Source organism: Mobula birostris, chromosome 21, assembly GCF_030028105.1.
Source record: "Mobula birostris isolate sMobBir1 chromosome 21, sMobBir1.hap1, whole genome shotgun sequence".
Lineage (NCBI taxonomy): Eukaryota > Metazoa > Chordata > Chondrichthyes > Myliobatiformes > Myliobatidae > Mobula > Mobula birostris.
The window spans coordinates 54,207,222-54,232,719 of NC_092390.1; the positions used below are offsets into that span (position 1 = coordinate 54,207,222).

Below are 25,498 nucleotides of genomic sequence, written 5' to 3' on the forward strand. Positions count from 1 at the left end.
GCATAGACTAAATGAGATTTTCTTAACTGATTGATAGATTAATTGAATGAAAGCTTATGTCCAGGGGTCTGTCGACAGTTGAGGGAAATTGCAGTCAGTGTTTTCACTTGGAAGTAATCTGAGAATATAGAGAGAACTGTTAGGTCCTCATCACTAGTTAATGAGTCTTGTATTATTTTCTTCCTGCTTGTAACAGGAGCAACTGTAGTGACAGCTTGGTGTAGGAGTCAACTGGTCAAGAAAGCTGTCATGGTCTTTTGACTATGTAAAGAAGAACGCAAGATAGGGGGGAGCGTGAAATATTGTCTTTCTAGAATAGGGGTTTTGTTTTGTGATACATAGGGTAAGATTAAGTTTCAAAAACATTCAATATTTTTCAACTTTAAATAATTTGAGAATCTTTAATTTGTTATTCATCAGAATTATGTATGTTGTGTAATTGTGGTAATTGGTGTAATATTAAAAGCTGGGAATTCAAACTCGTAGCCTAGCCCCAGTATCTATTCATTTAAAAAAAATTATTGTTTTGAGAAGTGTTTCTGCATCAAGTTAAAAGATGGTAAAAAAAACTGTGAGGCTCTAGTTGTAACGAAATTATTAGTCCCCTGGATTGAATTTTCTCCTTCCTCCTTTCTTTGGGGAAATGCCTGGCCTCCTCTTGGCAGCTGCCCAAATTAAAGCATTTGAAATCACAAGTTCACTATGAGGAGAACTGTGAGTTTATGCCTTCATCTTGTGACTGCATGGTACATTCCTGAGAGTGATTTAAGAGTTGTACATTGTTTAGGGTTGCAGTTCTTAACAGCAAGTATTGTAAAAGCTGTGCCTTTGTAGTTGACCCATTCATCCTTAAATATCTTCACTTTCATAATATACACTTTTATTTAGATTCAGTATTTCAGTTTAATCAGCACGCTGCAAATTTTCCCTCCCCTAATTTCCCGGTCTTTGTTGTTGAGGACAACAAAAACTATCATGAGAAAGGTGCAATCTTTTATTAATTCCTGTCTTCAAAAAATCCTTCGGATTCACTAGCCATAAGTCATCAGCTACACCAGTCTATGGCACAGAGCACACCCGCTACCAGCAGAAGAATATTTAAGGAAAAGAAGATGGGGATGGATAGGACATGTACTGTGTAAGCCAAGCACCAACATCACCAGGCAAGTGCTAACGTGGAATTCCCAGGGAAAGTGGAAGAGAGGCTGGCCAAAGAACATCTGGCGAGGTGACATCGACATTAACACTGACACTGAGAAACTGGACTCCACCTGGGGACAACTTGAAAGACTGGCCCAGGACACAGGGCTCTGTCGAGCCTATGCCTCAGTAGAGGTATTGGGCTTAGCTAACTAATTTCCCAGGCTTGTAGCCGTTCTGGCAGGAAGGGTCAGATTTAGATGCTAGGGAGTCTGCGTAAAAACTTTTTCTGCTTGACACCTTGATCCCTAAAGTGATCTAAAGTGAAGTTAAGCATCTTTTCAGTACATCCACTGAATTTCAGAAATGAAATAAAAGATCCAGCTTCTACTTAGCATCTGTGAAAAGTAAAACAGAAATATTGAAACTGTTTCATCAGATCTGTAAAAAATGACAAAATAAGTTGATTTTAAAGAAGAAAGAATATGTATGAATCCACTTGTTATTGGGGATGCATTCAAAGAAAACAGTCCACACTGCGATTTTCTGTAACACAAAATTGGGTCATCTGCACATATTTCAAGAACGCAAGTTGCAAAAGCGATAAATTTAATGTTTATTTATTTAGTATTTTCCACATAAATCTGTGAGAATGAGTTTTATTCTGCATTCAATTTTTTGTATGTTGGTTTGTGAATTCTGCAATATTGTTTCATACTTGAGATATGACTTTTAACTTCTGCAAGTGCATATTTCTGTTACTGTAAAGTAGGGGTTCCCATCCTGAAGTCCACAGACCCTGCGGTGAATGAAAAGGGTTATGGCATAAAAAAATGTTAGGAACCCTTGCTGTAAAGGCTGTAAAGCAGGTGTTGCCTGTGTAGGGCAAAAATATTTCTGAAAGGGGGAAGCCAGAGTTGTCTTGCTAATAGCCTGTTTACAAAGCTGTCTGGTTGACATATATTAATGAGGATAGTTAGAGTGTGTAAAAACAAACAAACATTCATGTAGAACTTGTAAAATGCAGTGAATTAAATTCACAAGGAGAATGTTTGAAATGCTGGGTAAGATCAATTGTCATCAATGGAGAGAGATGATTAATGCAGAGAAAGTGAGTTACCTGAAATTATTGCGTTTGATATTACGACACATAAACAAAAGAAATGCCCAGATGGAAGCTGAAGTACTGTTTTTCAAACTTTATTAGAACAGTGCAGACCAGGGGTTCCCATCCTGAGCTTCATTGACCCCTTGGTTAATGGTAGGGGTCCATGGGATGAAAAAAAGGTTAAAAACGTTATACAGAGTGGGAGAGGGATGGAAGAAGCAAATGACAGAGACAAGGTGTTCCAAGAAGCAGTTATCCTATCTGTGCTTAGTTTCATTGATGCAGAGGAGATTGTATCCTAAGAAGTAAATGCTGTATATTAGATTGGAAGGAGTGGATGTGAATCATTGCCTGGAAGGATGGTTTATGTTGTTGGGTAGTGGAAAGGGATGAGTTAAAAAAGCAGGTATTGTGATTGCATGGACAGTGGAGAAAGCAATGCTGAAAGGGGAGGGTAAGATAAATCTAGAGGTATGTGGAGTCTTGTGTGGTGAATGGTGGAAGGAACTCTAGCCTAGCTCTGATCAGGAGGAGAGGGAACGAAAGCAGAGGTCTGGCTGATGGAAGATGTGTGGATGAGGGCTCCATCAATAATGGTAGAGTAGACACCACAGTTAAGGAAAAAATACAACATCTGTACAGAAAGCCTTATCACTGGAGCAGACTTGACAGAGGTGGAGTAACTTGGAAAAAGGAATGGAATCCTCTCAGACGAGGTGTGGTAGGAAGAAGTATTGTTAAAGTAGCTGTAGGAGTTTGTGGGCTTAAAATGAATGTTTGTTGGCGATCTATCTACTGAGATGGAGACAACAGATCCAGAAAGAAGAAAAAGCGATGTATGCCATGAGAAAGTAGAATGAAAACTGGCAACAAAAGCAATGAGATTTTTGAGATTAATATGAATGTAGAAAGCAGTGCCAATACAGTTGTCAATGCTTTGGAAAATACACCGAGGAAGAGGAAGCGGCCCGTGTAGAATTGAAACAATATGGTTTTGGTACTCCTATTTTTTCAACCCGGCTATCTCTCTCCACCTCCCCCCTCCCCCACCACCCCACAATCTCTGGGGCTGAAAACTAGCTTATATATTCACTGTAAACATGAGGAATTCTGCAGATGCTGGAAATTCAAGCAACACACATCAAAGTTGCTGGTGGACGCAGCAGGCCAGGCAGCATCTCTAGGAAGAGGTACAGTCGACGTTTCGGCCAGAGAAGGGTCTCGGCCGGAAACATCGACTGTACCTCTTCCTAGAGATGCTGCCTGGCCTGCTGCGTTACCAGCAACTTTGATGTGTGTTGCTTATATATTCACTGTTGCAGTTCTGATGACAGATCTACAACCTGTTTCTCTCTCCATTGATGCTACCTGACTTATTGAGTGTTTATATAATGTTTTGGTTTTATTTCAGGTTTCCAGCAACTGCGTTTTTTTTAAGTAAGTTATTAATTTCTCTACTATTTAGCCCTGACCAGGAATGAATTCTAGGGATTTCTTTTCAATCTGGCCTTAATACATAAATTAGTCCATTGATAAAATCTTTAATTGTATGTTGCATGTTTAAAACTTATATTTTCTACTCATTCTTTCTTTCATATTTTGCTTTCTATAATTGAGTCAGAATTATACATGGATATGCAGGTTGGAGGAGCAACACCTTATATTCTGTCTGGGCAGCCTCCAACCTGATGGCATGGACAACCAATTCTCGAACTTCTGGTGATGCGCACCTCCTCCCACCTTCACCATTCCCCACTCCTTTTCCCTGCCTCAGCTTGTCTCCTTACCTGGTTCTCTTCCTCCTTTTCTTTCTTCCATGGCTTCTGTCCTCTCCTATCAGATATCCCCTTCTTTAGCCCTGTATCTCTTTCACCAATGAACTCCCCAGTTCTTTACTTCACCTGTTCCCACCCCTCTTCTCCCCCCCCCCCCCAGTTTCACCTATCACTGGGTGTTCCTACCTCCATCTTCTATCTCTGACTCCTCATCTTTTTTTCTTCAGTCCTAATGATGGGGCGCAGCCCGAAACATGGACAATACCCCTTTCCACAGACACTGCCTGGCCTGCTGAGTTCCTCCAGCATTTTGTGTGTGTTACATGGATATGCTTCTGTTTAGAGCTTTGGATCTTTCTGAGATTATTGACTGACTTGACTCAGGTGGTGTAGTTTTACTTACATGAGTAATGAGTGGATGTACAGTTATAAACCTTCAAGACTGCATTGCACTGTGGAATTATATTAAGTGTAAAGCATAAGTGTAACTTCTTGGTGTTAGTCTTTCTTTTCATTTCCATAAACTGAGCCTGGAGCAGAGAACCGATTCTTTGTAGAAATGAAATGAAATGCCAGAGTCAAACTGATCTTTCATAAGTTTGTGACCCTCTGGTCCTTTGGGTTATGCCCCTGTTCAAGGGATTTGTAGCAGGCATCTAGATGACAGATACTCAACCCCCACAGGTTTTCCCAAGGTAAGGAGGGAACTTCAAAAAAAAACCTGGTGAAATAGGAAAAATCAATTAAATTAATTTTTTTTTGTTTTTTTTAAACCAAGGAAAAAATGGATAGATGCTTCATTTGTTCCTAGGATATAGAGCAGAAATTCCAAAAGAAAATCAAACATCAAGCAATAAAATGCTACTGTTAAACTGCAACAGTAAAAGGCAAACATGAAGAAATTATTTATTAAAATCTTCCAAAAATAATTGGGTCTTTTGGTATTGTTTTAAAAATGGGATGATGAAATTTTTGACAAAAAATTCCTATGTAGCATGAGATTGTGCTGCAATTCCAGATTGTAGTAATTTGCTGTAAGATTTAGTTGTTTTCCTTTTAATAGTTTGAAGCATTTATTCTAGGCGGTATCTGTGTGGCAAAATGTTAGCTGAAGTAATCTATGTCCAAGAGTAAATAGAAACTTTCCTGAGAGCTTCAAACCATTTTTAGTTCTTAGGTGGTTAACTATTCAAACTTTTTTTATGCTGTCGAAGTAAGATGGTACCAAATAAGGGAAATGTTACATTATTTATGATATCAGTGGATGCTGAACAGTGTTTTTAAAAGTGTGAAGCAGACAGTTTCAAATGTAAATCATTGGTTAAAGCCACTTTGGATTTCATTTTGGCATCTGTGAACTTGATAGTGTCAAATCAATGGGGCATAAAAATAAAGCAGCCAAGTATCTTCTCTCTGTTCACCAGATTTAAGCATGATAGCATAGACTTCCAATGTACAGTAAGTACTTCTGTTGTCTGTCTGCAGATTTCAGCCTTTAAAAAATGGAATTTGGACTTAAAGCAAATGTAAAGTCATTACATTAAAACAGCAAGGAGAGAACACTTGTTTCAGAAATGTAGATTCTAATCGTCAAGACTGAATTGTTGCAAATTCCCAGATCTAGCTAGGTTTTCTTTTTTGCTCGGCAGCACGATCTGTGTGAGTGGCTGGAGTATAATGAGGAAGGAAGAAAGAGTTGGCAGTGCACTCTTCATGAAGTGTAACATCTTAAACTTCAGAACAGTAATGAGAGTTACTTTGGAAAAGATAATATCAAGATCCAAACCTCATCAATAAATATTCATTTTATGTTCAAATAGTTATAAAGCATAAGATTAGACCCTTTTAAATAACATAGTTATAATCATGTCAGTTTGTGGGAAGGCATTTTGTCAGTAGAGTTTCAATCTTGCATGTTTAAATTGGTCAGGCATACACTAAGGAAGCTTTACTGCAGAGTCGGAAGTATCAAAACTGCAGTATGTATTTATAAATTTGGACTTTTCTGAATAATTGTGACCATACTGTTTGTTGCAACTCAATATTACGCTTGCTCCACACACCATTGAGTTTTTTATAAGTTTGAATTCCCTTTAGCTCTGATTTTCTTTTGTTTGGTACTGGAATACTAAAATATATCAGTTTGGTTGGCATAGTGTCTGGAAAAATGGAATTATTTATTTTTCCTATATTTCAGTAGGTTTTTCAAACACAGCTGTGTGATAAAAAGGTGTATTAATAATACTACAAGATAATTAGCTGCGTGTGTTAACAGGTCAGGAGCATTTGATTGTCAGGCAACACACACAAAAAATGCTGGTGAATGCAACAGGCCAGGCATTTCGGATATCCCCACCCCCTCCCCCTCCCACTTTCAAATCTCTTACTATCTCTTCTTTCAGTTAGTCGTGATGAAGGGTCTCGGCCCAAAACGTCAACTGTACCTCTTCCTATAGATGCTACCTGGTCTGCTGCGTTCACCAGCATTTTTTTGTGTGTGTTGCTTAAATTTCCAGCATTTGCAGATTTCCTTGTGTTTGATTGTCAAGGTATGTTAAAAGAGCTCGCAATAGCAGAAGTTGCACACCATTCTGATATATATTTATTCTTCATTATCACATAGTCTGAATCCTGTAACTCCTAATTCAACAGCACTATGAATGTACTTTCACCAGAAAGATTGCAGCAGTTCAAGAAAGTGGCTGAATAACACATTCTCAAGGGCAATTAGAAATGGGCAATAAATAGTAGTCTTACTGGCAACATCGAAATCCTGAAAATGAAATAATTTAAAAAAGGCAATACAATTTAGCTAGTCTGTTGTTTGTTCACACTTGTCTCTTGATTGTCAGTCAAGAACAGTCTTGATTCTAAGCATTGGAGATGGTCCAGAGGAGGTTCACAAGAATGATTCCAGTAATGAAAGGGTTAATTTATGAGGAGCATTTGATGGCTCTGGGCCTGTATTTGTTAGAATTCAGAAGAAGAATGGAGGAATCTCATTGAAACCTATCGAATTTTGAAAGGCCTAGATAGAGTGGATGTGGAGAGGATGATTCCTATACTGCGGGAGTCTAGGACCGGAGGGTGCAGCCTCACAATAGAGAGATGTTCATTTAGAACAGAGATGAAGAATAACTTCTTCAGCCAGAGGTAGTGAATCTTGATCGGTCAGGGCACAAAGGGATATTGGGGGAAAAGGCAGGAGATCGGGGCTGAGAGGAAAAATAGATCAGCCATGATGAAATGGCAGAGCAGACTTGAGGGCCAAATGGCCTAATTCTGCTCCTATATGTTATGGTCTTATGGAATCTAGAATTCATTGCCAAAGACAGCTGTGGAGGCTAGGTCATTGGGTTAAAAGCAGAGGGTGATATGTTTTTGATTAGTAAGGGTATCAAAGGTTACAGGGAAGGGGCAGGAAAATGTGGTTGAGAGGGATAATAAATCAGACATGGTGGAATGGCCTAATTGTGATCCTTTGTCATATGGCCTTATGGACTCAGTATTAGATTCAGCCTTCGTTCATGTGTAACAAATGCCTGACATGAAAATAATGGAAATAAGTGACAAACAAAAGAAAACTGCAATATTTTATTTCATGTTATTCAAGAAATCTTGAAATGCCTGTTTCTGAGGAAATTTTGTTCTGTTACTTGCTTTATAATCATTTTATAATTATTGCTAGCCGCAGACTAAAACAGAAAATTTGATGATTTTTTTTCAGTTATAAATCCATTTCTTCACTTTGTGTATAGACCACTTTATTTTAATGGCATGGTATTCCAGTGAAATAAGTGGGTAAAATGCAGCAATAGTATTTTTGGTGTGTTTTTATTTGTCCTCTTCATTTAGAGTTACTGACCCATGTCTGTGTAGAACTATTCCAATGAATATTCACCCCAACTTGTTAATTACTGAAGCACAGCCTTAATTTTAAATTGAAGAGAACTTTAGAACAGGGGTCCCCAACCTTTTTTGCACTGCGGACCGGTTTCATATTGACAATATTCTTGCGGACCGGCCGACCGGAGGGTGGGGGTTGCCAATGGGCAAGGGTAGCAGTCAAATATGCTGGGTTTACCCTGAGAAAGACTACAATGACCATGAAGCCTTGCGCGGGCACCAGTGCGCATATGTGTACGGTATTTTTCCACAAATCGTTTTTGACGATTCTTTTCGGGGGGGGGGTTGGCGGTTGTTAATCACGACCGGAATATAGATGATAATTAGCTAGTACACTCAATTTTGTTTCTAAAAGGGTTTATGTAACGAATTTAATATTAAACACAGCGCATATTTTCCTCGCATTAATATACTGATAAGTCAATTATCAGGGGAGGACAGGGGAGCTTGAAGTAAATGTTGAACAATCTTCCAGTAGAAGTGGTAGAGGCAGGTTCAATATTATCATTTAAAGAAAAATTGGATAGCTATATGGACAGGAAAGGAATGGAGGGTTATGGGCTGAGTGCAGGTCGGTGGGACTAGGTGAGAGCAGCGTTCGGCACAGACTAGAAGGGCAGAGATGGCCTGTTTCCGTGCTGTAATCGTTATATAGTTATATAAGTCAATAGCATCATAACATTTTAAGTATCGTTTGGATAATAAACACGCAGCACATATTTTCCCTGTATGAACATATAAAATCATTGCAACACACCAATATCGCTGAAACAGTGGGAGCCCTGGGATTGTTTTCCTGCAACAAAACGATCCTATCGAAGGGTGATGGGAGACAGCGATACTCGAACGGGGTTCCTTATGTCCAGTCTATTGCGCAATTTAGTTTTCGTTGCATTCATTGCAGAGATATGTTGGAAATGGAAGCAACGTTTTCGGTGCTTCCATGGCTATCTCAGGATATTCAGCCTTGACTTTGATCCGGAATGCCGGCAGAGATGTTATGTCAAACATACTTTTCAGCCCGCCGTCATTTGCAAGCTCGAGGAGTTGATCTTCCTGCGCTGAAATGGATGACGCGTGGGTAATGACCTCGCATGCGTAATGGCTCAACAGTGGGTATGACAGGGAATGAGAAAAGGTGCAGCTGACTCATATTGCCAAATCATATCGTTTCCTCGCGCCCCGGTAGCGCATGCTCTGCGGCCCAGTACCGGTCTGCGGCCCGGTGGTTGGGGACCGCTGCTTTAGAATACTTAATAAGTTATAACATCAATTAATTGAAAATATAAGATTATCACATTTTAGGCGCATATAATGCTGACATTAAAATAATTAGAGGTTCCGTAAGGTCACTGACCTTGTTCTCCAGGTTGGTGAGTTTAGAATGGTCTCAAAATAAGAAGTTCAAACATTTGGGCCTGAGATGAGAAATTTCTTTATACCGCATACAGAAATGTACAGCATATACTGATTACAGGCTGTTCAGCCCACCAGGTCTGTGCTGACCACATGATAAACTAATCACAGTTGAAATTTAGATGATTGAAATCCCTTTGGGTAGTGACTCTGTCTGGCTGCAGTTAAGCAGTCAAAACTTTGTCTGCAGGCTGTCACTCTTGATCCAGCTCCTGGTCGTCACTCATTGTCAAAATCTGGGTTGTCAGTCAGAGGGCAAACTTCAGGCTGACGTACTGTGCTTTGATCCAGGAGGTCACTCTCACTGGCCACTCTGTATTCCAGTTCTGGGTGGTTGCAGTGGACTGATCTTAATCTGGCTTCGGAAGTCACTCAGCAGTCTGACTCCAGGCAATCAGTCAGTCTTCTAATCCGACTGTATGGTCACTGTATCGGAATCAGGATCACTCAGTGGACAGAGTGGTTATTCAGCCCTGGTCCAGCTCCAGGTGGTCACTCAGTGGTCCAGTCCAGGTATCCATTCTGTCTGGCTTAGTCTGTCATCCACATAACATTATATGTTCTTTTATTTTTCTCTTTCAAAGATTTATGTATAGCCAGTCATTAAATATCTTCTCTGTAGAGACCTGCTATACTTTTGACCACTAAAGGAAAAGGGAGGATGCAGTTGAAATGAATTGCCAAGGGCTTGCTGAATGGCTTGAGGATCTGGGTGACCTATTTCAAGTAATGCTGCTTATGGTCTTGTATTCACTCTCTATCAGACTGAAGGGAGGTTGTATAGAATCAAGGAACATGAGCAGTGACTACATTTTTTTGTTCCCTTAGTCTTGAAGCAATACTGTCAACTTAAGTGAAATTAATAACACAGACCCATGTAGATCTATGTTACTGATAAAACTATCAATTAATAAAGTCATGTAAAGCAAGATTTTACTTAGTAACTTATTTGAATTTTTTGGAGCATTGCAGGGAATAAATGATTTTTGAAGGGTGGATACGTGTATAAATTTAGCAGTCAATTTGTGTGCAGCAAGATCCCCGCAAATGGTAAGGGTGAACTGTTAATCAGAAACGAGAAAATCTGCAGATGCTGGAAATCCAAGCAACGCACTCAAAATGCTGGAGGAACTCAGCAGGACGGGCAGCATCTATGGAAAAGAGTGTTGTTGATGTTTTGGGTTGAAACCCTTCGGCAGGACTGGAGAGAAAAAAAGCTGACGAGTGCATTTAGAAGGTGGGAGTGGAGAGAAACACAAGGTGATAGGTGAAACATGAAGAGAGAGGGATGTAGAGCTGGGAAGTTGATAGGTGAAAGAGACAGAAGGCCATGGAAGAAAGAAAAGGGGAGAGGAGCACTAGAGGGAGTCGATGGGCAGGCAAGGAGATAAGGTGAGAGAGGGAAAAGGGGATGGGAAATGGTGAAGAGGGGTTGGGGGGCATTATTGGAAGTTCGAGAAATCTATGTTCATGCCATCAGGTTTGGGGCTACTTGAACGGAATATAAGGCGTTATTCCATCAACCTAAATGTTGTTCCTCATCACGACAGTGGAGGAGGCCATGGATAGACATATTAGAATGGGAAGTGGAATTAAAATGGGTGGCCACTGGGAGATCCCGCTTTTTCTGGCAGATGGAGTGTAGGTGCTCAGTGAAGCGGTCTCCCAATCTACGTTGGGTCTCACCAGTATACAGGAAGCCACACTGGGAGTACCGGACACAGTTTATGACCCCAGCAGACTCACAGGTGAAGTGCCGCTTCACCTGGAAGGACTGTTTAGGGTATGGTAGTGAGGGGGGAGGTGTAGGGGCAAGTGTAGTACTTGTTCCGCTTGAAAGGATAAGTGCCAGGAGGGAGATCAGTGGGGAGGAACAAATGGACAGTGGAGTCGTGTAGGGAGCGATTCCACCATCAAACACATCTCCCCATCCCCCCCACCCACTTCCTGCTTTACGCAGGGATCGCTCCCTATGTGACTACCTTGTCCATTCATTAATTAGTCATTGTAAATTATCCCATGATTAGGCTAGGGTTAAATTGGGGGTTGCTGGGCAACACAAGTCAAAGGGCAAAGTATCTCAATAAACAAACAAAAAAAATCATATTACTATAATCAACCTTCAAATTGGAGAAATGTACATTTACCCACATTTTGATTTTTCCTTGTTTCTCAAGGATACAGAACAGAATTGTACTTGGGGGTGGAAGGGATAGTGGGAAAGTTACAAAGGTAGTCATTACATTTACCTACAACATTATGCTAGAATATTTCTATTCAGAATGACGACTATACTTTTTACTTAGGCAAATTTACATCGGTGGCTTGACTTCACTCCAGGTCTGTAGCTTCTGAGATAGCTATAGAATTCATCTGGAGAAGCATAACATAGTCTGATTAAGAGTACTCAGCATGGCTTTGTGAGAGGCACATTGCACCACACGAGCCCGATTGATTTGAGGATGTAACAAAACAAATTGACGAAGGTAATGTGGTGGATTAGGTGTATAGGGATTTTAATAAGACATTTAACAAGGTTCCCCATGGTAGACTCATTCAGAAAGTCAGGAGGCATTTGGAATTGTCTTGCCCATAGAAGGCAGCGGGTGGTAGTAGATGGAGCGTATTCTGACTGGAAATCGGTGACTAGTTGTTGGTGTAGGGATCTGCTCTGGGTCTTCGGTTCTTTGTGTTTTTATAAATGACATACAGGAGGAAGTAAAAGGGTGGGCTTGTAAATTGTCATAGGCTACAATGAGATATTAATAGGATGCAAAGCTCGTTTGAGAAGTGGCAGATGGAGTTCAATCCAGTAAAGTGTGAAGTTATGCACGTTGAAAAGCCGAACTTAGAAGACAGAAAACAGGGTTAATGTCAGGATTTATAGCAGTGTGGAGGAACAAAGGAATCTTTGGTTCCACGTTCATAGATTCCTCAAGGTTGTCACATAAATTGATTGAATGGTTAAGAGAGTGTATGGTGTGTTGGCCTTCATTAGTCAGAGGACTGAGTTCAAGAGCCACAAGGTGATGTTGCAGCTCTGGTTAGACCACACTTGGAATATTGTGTTCAGTTCTGGTTGCCTCATATAAGAAGGATATGGAAGCTTTAGAGAGGGTGCAGAGGAGATTTACCAGGATACTGCCTGGGTTATAGAGCGTAGCTATGAGGAGATGTTGAGCAAGCTGAGGCTTTTCTGTCTTGGGAGTGAAGGAGGATGAGAGGTGACTTGATAGAGGTGTATTAGATAGTGAGAGGCATAGGCAGAGTATACAGCCAGCATCTTTTACAGCATAGTGATTGGTGAAAAGTATAGGGGAGATGTCAGAAGTAGTTTTTTTCACAGGTTGAATCACCCTGCATGTCACTGTTTAGCTGATAAAGAGAGACAATAGGGAGGGGTCAGTTGAGAAGGATACTTGCAACGACTTTCCTTGTGCCAGCCAGCAGAAACTTCATGTGTTATTATTGCTGACTTCTTTTATGAAGATGGACATGATTATGTTATCATTGGTTTCCTCTGGCACGCTCTAATCTTCCCAGAAGACCAGAATCTACACGTTCTCCTTCATCTCCTAATTAAGAGCAGATTATGTATAAATTAGCCTAGCCATTCAAAATGGGTAGGCTAAATTCATCTGTGAATGCTATTTGTGAAACTGCCAGGGAGAAGATATAAATAAGGAAATGAGAAAAACAAGCCTGGCATGAACATGCTATACAATGAGTTTAACATGCACTCAAGGAAGCCTGGAACACCTGCCTTCTCCATTAGACATCAGACCAAGTCAATTTTTTCAAAAAAGATTCAAAACATGAACTTGGCTCAGACAATTTCAAACAAGACTAAAGTTTAATTCATTAATATTTGACAGATGAATTAAACAGGTTTCAACAGGCCATGTTGCAAGCAATGATTATCATTTATAAATCCATAAAATGTTATTCCTAAATGTAAATGCTTAGTTTTTTCAAGTAATTTTTTCAATGCTTATTTATGTAATGCATGTTGACAATGCTTCATGGAACTGATGTTAAATAGTGAGTAAGATTGATGGTGCAAGGGAGAGGCGTTAACACACAGTTGATTACATTTCTCCACAGCCCCTTGTACTGCCTGGCTCAGAAACTCCTCCAATCAATTCATCCTATGAAAGCACCAGCATTCATTTCAACTAAAACAACAGGAAGCAAAAACATGAAAGTCTTTGTAATAATTTGGTTCACTTAAAGGGGCCTAATAGTGATATTCTCTGGTAGATTTTTTTTAAATGAGAACCAACATTCATTCTTTGTTTCAGCTATCTCTACTCCAGGACTATGAAGACCATTAATTTAACTTCAAGCCAATACAGACAAACTGATAAATGACTAAACCACAAATAAATAAGGAACTGTAGATCTCATGTAACAACCAAGGCAGATACCTTTAATGTGATATTACCAACTGAGGTCTAGTGATTGATCAAAATCCACAGTCAGGAGTTGTCATACATCTTACAAAAATTCAGTATTCAACAATCCTGTAAATAGTGAAATAAAGGGTTTTAATCCATCACTTAGAATTTGTACTAGTAATGTGGAATTATGCCAGCCTTGTGCAAGAATCAATCAATAGCTGATTTTATAATATAAACCAATAATGATCTTGATCAATACCAGTCAATACAAACTTGTAATACATAGTTATAGTTGTTTATCCTCTAATATTGCAATATACAAAGTGCAGTCAAAGTCGTAAATCTATAAACAGTTTTCTTTGATATTGTGATGTCTTTGGAATTATGGAGACTTGTGTTGCACTCTGCTCACCCCCTGCTGTATTATCCAGGTGTGAGAAATTATACAAAGCCCATGTTTGTCAAAGTTAGTATCACAACTGAGTAAAAGTAGTAAAATAAAAAAATGCTACAATGAAAAGCACCAACCAACTCCTTATAAGTCGAATTAATCTACCAGCCAGTACATCTTTCGACTGTGGGAAGAAACCGGAGCACCTGGAGAAAGCCCACGTGGTCACGGGAAGAACATACAAACTCCTTACAGACCGTGGCGGGAATTGAATCCCGCCGCTGGTGATGTAAAGCATGTGCTAACCACTATGTTACTGGGTCACTCCACTATAACATTCAACAGGTTTCAATAGGTACATCTAATGTCAGAAGAATGTATACAATGTACATCCTGAAATTCCTTTTCTTTGCAAACATCCACGAAAACAGAATGCCCCAAAGAATGAATGACAGTTAAACGTTAGAACCCCAAAGCCCCCCCATCAGCAAAAAAGCATCAGCACCCTCCACTGAGCACTCAAGTGTGCAGCAAGCATCAATAAGGACGCAGACCTGCAGTACCCCAAAGACTACTCGTTCACCTGGTAATTTGACATATCACAGGCTCTCTCTCCCCCTAATAAGGGAAAAAGAGGTGACCCCGTTTCACAGCGGGAGGGGAGATATAACAAACAACTTGCTGATTCATGATGTTAAAAGTCTGTTGCGTCGCTTTTTCTGAGCTCTGTGCCCAGAGAGATGGCCCCAGAAAGGCTCAGGTTTCTGCTCACGGCAGCTAACCCGTTGCTCCTGATGTTCCACGACGCGTCAGTTGGGGGCACCAGCTGAGAATCACCCCCTCTCCAGAGCCATGAAGATCCGGCACCTTGAAGGTACTCTAGTCTTCTAGGCCACGTCCTTGGGATATAGAGGCCCTGAGAGCGGGTCCCATTCCCACAACCGAAGTCAGAGCGTAACTCCAGGTCATGGTCTTCAAAAGAACCTTGTTAAAGTCTCAACTTTTTTTTACCCCTATTGATACTGGTGGTGAAAATTGCATGTTAGATTATTAAAATATGATTGAAAAAATATTGCAGTTTCACCCACCTGCAGTTAGTGTATTAAGTGGGAATTCTCAGATATCCTTGTTGTGCTATACATATGGGATATTTGCTTGTGTTGCCCTTTTCCATCCTCTACTAATTATGAACAGGGAGTAAAATGATTCATTTCAATAACTATAAAACCCCCTTGTTCCCAGCGAACACACCTCTATCCACATTGAATATTAGTCCCACGATAACTGGTAAACCTGCGTTCGCTTGAATTCTTAAGTCATTTACTGAGGAACAATAACTGAGATGGTTTCCCTTTGCCCTCATCTTAACCTTTCTCTTTGGGATACCTTCTTCTGAGGGAGGAAAGCTGGAATCAAAGCAGCAATGGGAAAGAAAGTCTGAGTACGCTAAATAGGTCTGAGCTTCGGCTGTCTCTTGCCAGCAATCACTTGGAATCTAGTTGCTTGATTCTTTTGGGTAGAAGGTAGTGACTGGAAGCATGGACAGGATAAAGTTAGCCATTTAGATCTGATTTCAGGAAAAACTTCATTTAAGATTGTGAATCTTTAGAATTTTGTTATACAAAAACTCAATAACAAAAACCAAAGCTGTGGTTGCTTGGTTATTGAAAATATTCAAGACAGTATTCAATACATTGTTAGAATGCAGGAAAATCAAGTGATTTGGGGATAGGATAGCAAAGTGGAGTAGGCATCGTCATGATTTCCTCAAAGGGCAAAGCAATAGCAACCATTCCAGCTTCTTTCATTCTGTATCTTACATTGATGCAGCAGTACCTTTCATGCACTCAGGCCACCCTAAAACACACAGCTAGTGAACTACTTTCAAAGGGTAATCATTGTTGCTATGTTGGAAACATCACAGTCAATTCACACTTAGCTAACACCCGCAACAACTAATGTGATGAGTACCAGAAAATCTGTTTTAGTTTCGTTAGTTCAAAGATGTTAATGTTCACCAAAACACTGGGAATAATGTCTCAACTTTTGTTGAAATCATGGATTGGGATCTTTTGCATCTTCCTGAGACCTATTAGGCCAACATACAGCACATGAACAGTTTTCATTAGGTTAGTTTATTGTCACATACACCAAGGTGCAATGAAATTCCTTGCTCGTGTGCAACTCAGCAAAGATTATACACGGTATAATAAATATACAAGAATGGGTGCAGTGGCAAGTGCAAAACAGCAGAATGGAGCAAAGATAGGAGTGCAGTCTGAACAAGTAGGAAAAATAGTATAAAAGTGACAGTAACAGTAACTGGGAAAGGATGAATTAAGGTTTCAAAAATGAGGCAGCAGTGCTGAGAAAGGAATGTAAAAAAGGTGATTGGTACAGAAATCTGAAAGAAGTGGGGAAATTGCCTTTCTTGAGTCTGGTCATCAGGACTTTCAAGCTCCCGCACCAGTTTCCAGAAGGAGGAAAAGAGAAAAGGGAACGGTCAGGATGGCAGACATATGAATGATGTGGTTAGCCTTTGTGAAGCAGCATTCTGTGAAGATGATCTGGATAAAAGGAGCTTGTGATCGACGGGGGAGTGTTGATCACTATTGACTGGTTTCTTCAGCCCAGAGAAGCACGGTTGTGAAGAGAGGCTGAGGTGCAACTGATCAAGATGTTAACTATAGCGCATTTGTACAAGTCCAAAGAGATCCTGGTGGACAAGTCAAATCTTCTCTGATGCCTCATAAAATACATACACTGATGTGCTTTCTTGAGCATCACATGAGTGTGGAGGACCAGGTGAGGTTGCCGGTGATATGAATGCCAAGGGATTTGTAGCTGTCCACCATCTCTACAGCAGCTGTATTGATGAAGAAAGAGTTGTGTTCACCCCTACTCCCCCCCCCCCCCCCCCCACTTTCATAGGCCAACAACCACCTCGATTGTTTTGTTGATGTTAGTGGCTGGGTTGTTGTTCTCATGCCATTACACAAGGTTCGAAATCTCTTTAGTGTACTTCATCTTTTGCTGTTGTTCTGGCTGCTAGAAGTGGCGTCCATCTGCTCGAGTGCTTACCAATGCAGCTTGGTCGAAATGTCAATAAAATGTTCCCAACAAAAAAAAATGCTGAAACCTAGATATTGAATAAATCAAACCAACAAGAAGCTTCCATCTTTTCCTTTCAATAGAAGGTTTTAAATAAATTGCAGTTACTAACCTGTTAGATTAAGAGGTAGTAACCTCTTTAATACAGCAATTTGCATGCCTGGTTCATCATTTAAAATTGTTAATTTCAGTTTGAAAAGTTGAAAGATCAGGCATACATTCTAGCTTTATTCTGTTCTTGGTGAAGCAATGCATGTTTCCTCATTGAGGAATGTATATAGAGGGAAAGAAAATGGGCAATTTAATACTTCTGCAGAAAATAAAATAAAAACTTTAGCTCCCAGATTTTTACAGTAGACTGAAGTAAACACATTGAACTAATTAAAAATAATATTAATTGAAATAAGTATTTTAAAACAATTACCTTCTAGTTGTCTTTTTGGCAACTTCTGTGAAGCTGGATGCACTAAAAATGTCCATGTAAAGCTGAGGAGCCAGATATAAAGTGCATCTGACCCTTCAGTTCAGTTCATTATGGAATTCCCCTGGGTGCAGTGGTGAACCAGGAGTTCAGATCAGGCTGACAAACAGCCTGGAGCCTGCCAGCATTTTGCTACAGAACTGCCAACTACTGCTCAATCTCTTCCCCTGAGAGGATATCTTAGACTTTTATACAATTATCTAATAGTATGCCACTTAGTTAGCCTATTCAAAAAAAAGTCTTCAATTGTTCGGTTTTCGGTCATCAATAGGATAGTTTTAACATGTGGAAGAGCTCAAAGGTAACAAAGTAATTGCATTAAGAATATAAAGCTATAAATATTACTCGTACACAGTGGACTTCTGTAGTATTTGGCACTTGTGTCCTGTCTCTGTGGTTGTAGATTTTTGGAGTTGTTTTGGAGTACATGCTTCTTCCTGTCTATAGTAAATGTGACTGCTTCTGCCAATTCCTTGATGATGGAATTACAGCCGAGGAGGAAATCTCTTAACAGCCTGTTACCCGTTTTCCTTTGTAACATGCAAAAGTTTTGCGAGCAGAATCACAGGTACTTCTACAGTTCCTCCAGACTTCCAGCTAAAGAGCAGACTGAATTGCACTTGCCATTCTTTGATTGTCATTTTTCTGCATGGATAAATATATTTGTTTAGCTAATGTTTTATTGAATATGTCTGCACTATACTGTAAAGGAAAAGAAGGCAAATATCTGGTAAAGAAAAAGGAGGCACATATCAGGCATAGGCAGTTGGGATCAAAGGGGCTTGAGGAGTATAAGAAAGCAAGAGAACACTTGAGAGAGAAATCTGGAGGGCTTAAAAGAGATTATGAAATTGCTCTTGCAGATAAGATGAAAGAGAAACCTAAGGACTTGTATAGCTATATTCAGACCAAAAAGACAACAAGCGACAAAATTGGTTCTCATGAAGATCAATATGCTCATCTATACATGGAACCGAAAGAGATGGGGGAAATCTTAAATACATCTGGATTAACTCGGAAGACAGACACATTCTGTAGATCTGAGGAAAGAGTCGTAAAGTCGTGGACCGGATCTGGATTACAGAGAAGAAGTGCTTTCTGCCTTGAAGTGAATTAAGGTGAATAAATCACCAGTGCCTCTAGGACCATGTGGGAGGCTAGTGCAGAAATTTCAGGGATTCTGGTAGAGATTTTCAAAATGTCTTTGGCCAGGGGTGAAGTGCCAAAGAACTGGAGGATAACTAATGTTGTTCTGTTATTTAAGACAGGCTCTAAGAATAAGTTGGGAAATTATAGTATGGCAAGCCTGGCAAATAAATTGCAGCTAAATTATTGGAAGGTTTGTAAGAGACAGAATATATCAATTCTTTGATAGACAAGGTCTGATTAGGGATAGTCAACATGGTTTTGAGCATGGTAGGTCATGTCCAACCAATCTTACAGAGTTTTTTGAGGAGGTTACCAAGAAGATTGAAGGGAAAGGAGGTTGACGTTGTCTGCATGGACTTTAGCAAGGCCTTTGAAAAAGTCCACATGGAAGGCTGGTCCAGAAGGTTAAGTCGCTTGGCATTCAGGATGAAATAGTTAAATGGATTAGTGTTGGCTTAGTGGGAGAAGCCAGAGAGTAGTAGTAGATAGTAATCTTTCTATTTGCAGGCCTGTGACTAGTGATATGCTTCAGGGATCAGTACTGAGTCCACTGTTCTTTATCATCGATACTCATGATTTAGACAATAATTTAGTAAACTGGGTCGGTAAATTTGCAGATGACACCAAAGGTGGGGTGTAGTAGACAGTGAGGAAGACTGTCAAAGTTTGCAAAGTGATCTGGACCAGATGGGAAACTGGGCTGCAACATGGCAGATGAACTTTAATGCAGACAAGTGTGAGGTGTTGGAGATTGGGTGAACAAACCAGGGTAATGATAGAGCACTGAGGTGTGCGGTTGAACGGAGTGATATCATAGACAAGATGGACCGAAGATCATCTTTCTGTGCTGTGGTGGAGTATGATACTGTATTATGACTATTCCTTGGTAGTTTGCACTTCTCTGGATTGCATGATTATAAAACTTGTAAGTGAAGGATTGAGTTAAAACACAATTCGTAGCGGATCCGACAGCATTGGTGGAGGAAGACATAACGGGGAGTTCCTGGAAGCTCAGACTTGCTGACTGCTCTGCTGTATTTCACAAGTGCACTATTCTGCTAAATTATTCTTCTTTCTCTGTTCACAAATAATATATGATCTGTAGTATATGTCTATTTTAGATCAGCATCTGTGGTATTTTGGCTTCTTTGAAGGGAAATTTGGAGGTTCACTGAAGCGTGTTCTGTTGCACTTCTTAACTTGTCATTTTTTAGTTACCATTTAAATATTGATAACCCTGAAACATGTTTTTCCATAAAATCCTTTTGCCAACTTGATATAAATGCAAGTTTAATCCTGTTACAAAATATTTTATACTTGTTTGTTGCTGATGTTCTGCCTTTACATAGAATGAATTTCAAAGTCTCACATTTCAACTTTTTTATCTGAAACTTCAGTCCATTTAGAAAAAGAACAACTTTCATATAGAATTAAGAATGTTGCAGATTAATAGAGTTGAACCACATTATGTCAAAACTAAAAAACAAGTATGCCAAAAGTGATAGTTCACATGGTCAATCCACCAGGTCCAGTTATCTAGAACTATCATTTAAGAATTACGAAGATATGATAGTAAGACTAAGTAAACAATATTATTTTTATTAAGTGTATAAAAATTTTTAAAGAAAATTTGTTGAAGACCATCCTAATCTAAATTAATATTGCAAGACACTTTTTAGTACAGAAAAGCTCAAGATGAACTTCTAATAGGGAACCCATTAATTTGGGGCTGGTATTTATTAATAGTGTTTTTACTGAAGAGTCTAATAATTTTTTCTGAGCGAAACTATACACTTAAGAGTTTTCAATTATGTAGCATGGTACTTAAACTATAAGGAAAACATGTACGCTGTGTTAAACTGGCATGGTAGCTTAGTGGTTAATGCAGAGCTTTGCAGTGCCAGCTGTAAGATTGGTGCTTGATTCTTACTGTGGACTGTAAGAAGTTTGTATGATCTCCCCGTGACTTTCCTCCGGCCACTTCAGTTTCCTGTCACGTTGGAAAGGTGTATGGTTAGGCATGTTGACGCCAGAAGTACGGAGACAGTTGTGGGCTGCCCTGCACAATGCTAGTTGATATGATTTGCTTCATATAATGCAACAACACTGTATGTTTTGATGTATGTGACAAATAAGGCTAATCTTTAATCCTTATCTCTTTATTATGAAGCATGCTTGAAGAGGTGAATTTTATTGGTTGATAGAGGTAATTCGCATACAGAACTGGAGGCCAAATATTCCTCAGGTTTATGGGTCCCATCAAAAGTGGTGTCTTAATAGGAAAGATTTCTATTTAAAGGCGGTACATGATAATCTGATTTAATTTGTGAATAATGCACCTTGTAAAAAAAACTTCCTTTTTCTTTGACCATTCCCTGATCCTTTCACCCTGCGCTAGCTTGTTTATTAATTGATAGTGGCTGATTTTGATTTGTATGCCTAAGATTTCTGAGTTTGGATTCTGCTGATTTCACACTGTTTTTTGATTCTGTTGGTATGCCATAACCCTAATTCATTAAATAAACATATTGGACTTGTGCATAGTGAGAAAAGCAATCAGGAAAGTAACAGTGCTTAATTTTATGATTCCATAACTAAAAATAACAACTAGACAAGTTATTACTATTGGGAAATATTATTTAGATTGGAAATAAATTGTGCAAACAATTTGAGTTTTCTCCTGAAATATATAATCCAATTGATTCATTGCTACTGCTAAACTTCATTAAGTAGACAGTGCTGAGCTCCATGATCACATTTCAACGTTTTAACTAAATGTAATGTTTTCATGTACACATGGTAGGTAGCATATGTGGATTCTTTTTGAGACAATTGCCTTTTTTTTTACCATGCAGGTTACCAGAAATGTATTTGAAATGCATATCCTCAAATGTGCCTTGCAACCCCTACAGTTCTTTTGTCCTCACTGAAACATTCTGCACTAAACAGTTTTCATATCACAAGATCAGTATTGATTCCCTTGATGTAAAATAGTGACACAGAAGTTATGAGCAGCGAAGTGTGTTGGTAGATTAAACATAGTTGTATGCTGATAAAACTTGAAACTGGAACATTATCTGGACGTATGAGTTAGGGTTAGTAAGTTGTGGGCGTGCTATATTGCAGCTGGAAGCAAGACGACACTTGCAGGCTGCCCCCAGCAATCCAGCCTGCTATGATTGTGACGCAAAACAGTGCATCTCACTATATGTTTCAATTATTCATGTGACAAATAAAGCTTAATCTTAAAAAATGGGGGAAGCAAGATTGAATGCATCTCCAGGAAACCGTAAATACACAATTGCTGTTGTACCATGTGTATATGCGAAATGGGTGGGAGAGGAAGCAGTGATGGAGAAAAGTACATCAATTAAAGTATGAAGGGTTCTGTGTAGGAAGTTTAAAAATAGAGCTTACTAATTTGTAACAAAGTATTGACAGTAGGGAGATGGAGCTTATTGCTTAGGGAGTCTGCAATGAATAATTACTGTTTTCACATCTCTGAAGAAACTCGTCTTATGAAATGTTGTTCCTTCAAGGCTTGTTCACCCAGAGTGCAATTAAAAGTAATTCTGCAGTCACTTTATCATTGGGAATGTAGACACCAGTCATATCAGATTGCCTCACACAGTCTTCATGAAGTGTAGTGCAAGCAATACTTGGTGATTCATTACAGCAGTTCCTTGTTGAAACCTGAAAGGCCAGAAGTAATTTTCTTAACATAATTACAGCTTAATTAAAATGACATGTCTCAGATGGGTTTCTTGTAATGGATGTCATTCTGTTAGAAAATGAGTTCTGTGTTTTATGCAGATTTATAACTTAGTCAGATATGAAAGACTGAACTAAAAATATAAAGACCTCTCAAGTTCACTATGTAATTTGTACTGCATAGTCTGGAAAAATACGGATGGTATATTAAGTTGATCTTTGTTCTTAATTCTATAATATAGCTTTCCCACACACATTCAGTATTAGCACACTGGAAATCTTTTTACTGAACCATTCATCAGTTGGAACTGGGTATTGGCTCAGCAACGACTATCCATCTGATGTTAGCTCCTACATACCGTATATCCTTATCCGTCTATTGGGAGAATGTTCTCTGCAATTTTTCTGATCTTCCCTTTCTGACTCATTATAATTCAGATCAGGAGCATCACGGAGTGCAGGACAAACCCATCATTTACTGGGTAAAATTAGAAAACCTGTTCTGCAATTCTTGGTCACTTACTATCTCGCACCTGTAGAAGTACTTTTATTTCCTAATGGCAGCCAGAATTCAAGATGAGTTCCACTTCCAAGGCAGAGGAATGAGATTGGGACAAATAATTTTTTCAAATTCTTTTTAGTTATTTAAGGCTATTCTGCAGAGGCAAGATAATTGATCCATTCCCATTGTTTTTCCAACATTTTAACTTCGGATATGATTTGATGCTCATGTATCTGCACATGTTGTGAGATGCACCAACTGATGTTATTAATGGCTTACCTTGAAATTATCTTCATAGTCTAGAAGCTTTTACAATATCATGTTGATTAACACCTTTTCATTAATAAGGATAGCTGCAAATTAGAAATTATTCTGATAAGTAAGAAAAGCAGTTGCATATCATGGCAAAGTTGCTGGATGTAGTTCAGTATGTTACCAAATAATTACATTACCATGTTTTAAATTTTCTGTGAACTCTTAACAAATATTAATTTGTGGGGAATTTGTAACCAATTTCTTTTTGTAGTTTTGCTATGATTTTATTCCTACATAGATGAGCGTTATATCTAATGCATTCTGCTCCTCATGTAAGCAATGAGAATGGTGATAATTTATCTTTCAGTAATTGGGTAAAATGAGTGATACCAGATTGGCTGCTTTGTTATGCTTTGCTCCATTTCCTCTCCATGGACTTCCTGTATCGCCTGTTTTCAATTTTTGCAAAGATTTAAAATCATCTTCAGTGAGTCTAACGACAATGCTGTTTAATTTCCAATGTTAACTTTTGGCTCATTATTGCTTTTTTTCTAAAGCAAAATGGGGCAACAACTGAAGTCAGATTTTTCTGACCAATATTGCAACTATCCTTTTCCTTCCCATTCCTTCCTTTTTCTTGCTTTGCAGAGCCTTCATCAATCTACCAAATCTCTCAGCCTGAAGTGTACACAGCGCATCCAGGAGATTTGCTTCAAATGCAATGTCCTTTGAAAGAGGATGTACAGAACATCATTTGGACTAAAGTTGGGCAACAAATAGGGCACAACAATAAGACTTATATTATCAGAGAGTACTTACAAATTAGTGATGCCACACATGAGGATTCGGGCCTCTATGCTTGTACCACAAATAGACCAGTAGGCAGTGGTACTGTATACTTCATTGTAAACATTACAGGTGAGTAATATTTCAACCAGACATTCTACAAAGTTCAACCTTTATCTCGGTTGTCTCTCCAGGCATAATTTTGGGTCAGAGGTTGAAGATGACAGGTGGAGGGGAAGGGATTGTGTTTATGGTTGGGATTAGTGATGCAGAGGGTGGTGTTGGCAATGTGGAAAAATAGAAGTTGAAAGCCGAACTGAGAGACTGCAAAGCAGGATTAAGGGAATGACAGATTTCAAAAAGAATCATATTGTTCTTGGATTAAGACTTGTTCTGTTTCTGCACTCGTCCATTTTACAATAATACAGGACAAAATAATAACAAATAAAAGTCATGTCAGATCATGCTGGTAGATACATTTTAGTTATGCTAGTCATTTCAGTTTTTGTTTGGAGAAAAGAAAAACATATTTTTAGGTAGCGATTTACTTTGCATCTGCAAAGGGCTGCTCAAGATTGAATAATCAATCTGTACATTTCATAAAGATCTTCCTAGTGATTGTTGATTTTAATGTGCATTCTTGTTATGAGATAGCACTTGAAACATGATTAGCCCTTAAAGTTAGTTCCTTAACTTGGCTCATTTGTCTGAGTTGGAGTTGTACTGAAGGTAAATTATTGTAAGCATCTTCCATGTTTTTCCAATATGCAAAGTTGGGAGTATTTAATTCTGAAAATTATGCTTGGCTTTGGAAGGAACAATTTAAATAATCAAAGATGATACAGGTCCATGTAATGTATATAGTGAATCTTGGATATGATAGGAAGAGTTAATAGAAAAAATTGTGTAATGCATTTAGCTTTTCTAAAGGCAGTTGACAAGGTTCCACATAAAAGGCTGATGCATATGTGCATATGTCAAGAGCCTGATGTATTGGAGTGAAAACTGGTTGTCACATAAAAAACCAAGAGTGTGAATAAATGGGTCTTTTTCAGATTGAAAGGATGTAGAATACCTAAAGATATATTCTTGTCCTACAAATACTTACGTTAAAACCAGGAAGTGGGAATAAAATATAACGTTTTTTAATTTGCTGATGATAAGAATGTATAGGTAGGGCATGTTGTGATAAGGACATTGCGATTCACAATCAGGATATAGATTGAGTGATGGAGTGAAAACTCGGCAAATGGAGTTTAATATGTGGAAAACAAAGCACCTTAAGAGGAATGAAACTATCGATCATTATCTAAAGGATCTAGGTGTTTTAGTGCATGACTCACAAATGTTAGCAGGCAGGTCGAACA

At 39.0% G+C, this 25,498-nt stretch overlaps 1 protein-coding gene across 9 annotated transcripts in view; it reads left to right on the plus strand.

Annotated features, from left to right (window-relative positions):
* Positions 1–25,498, plus strand: part of LOC140185804 (fibroblast growth factor receptor 2-like) — a 191,566-nt gene that overhangs the window by 90,210 nt on the left and 75,858 nt on the right. For 7 of the 9 annotated variants that reach the window (XM_072239510.1, XM_072239508.1, XM_072239512.1 and 4 more), the window contains one exon: positions 23,994–24,263. The exons of the other annotated variants lie outside the window; for them this stretch is intronic. In XM_072239510.1, the coding sequence (XP_072095611.1) occupies positions 23,994–24,263 (270 nt within the window). The remainder of the gene's footprint in view (positions 1–23,993; positions 24,264–25,498) is intronic. 9 annotated transcript variants of the gene reach the window in all.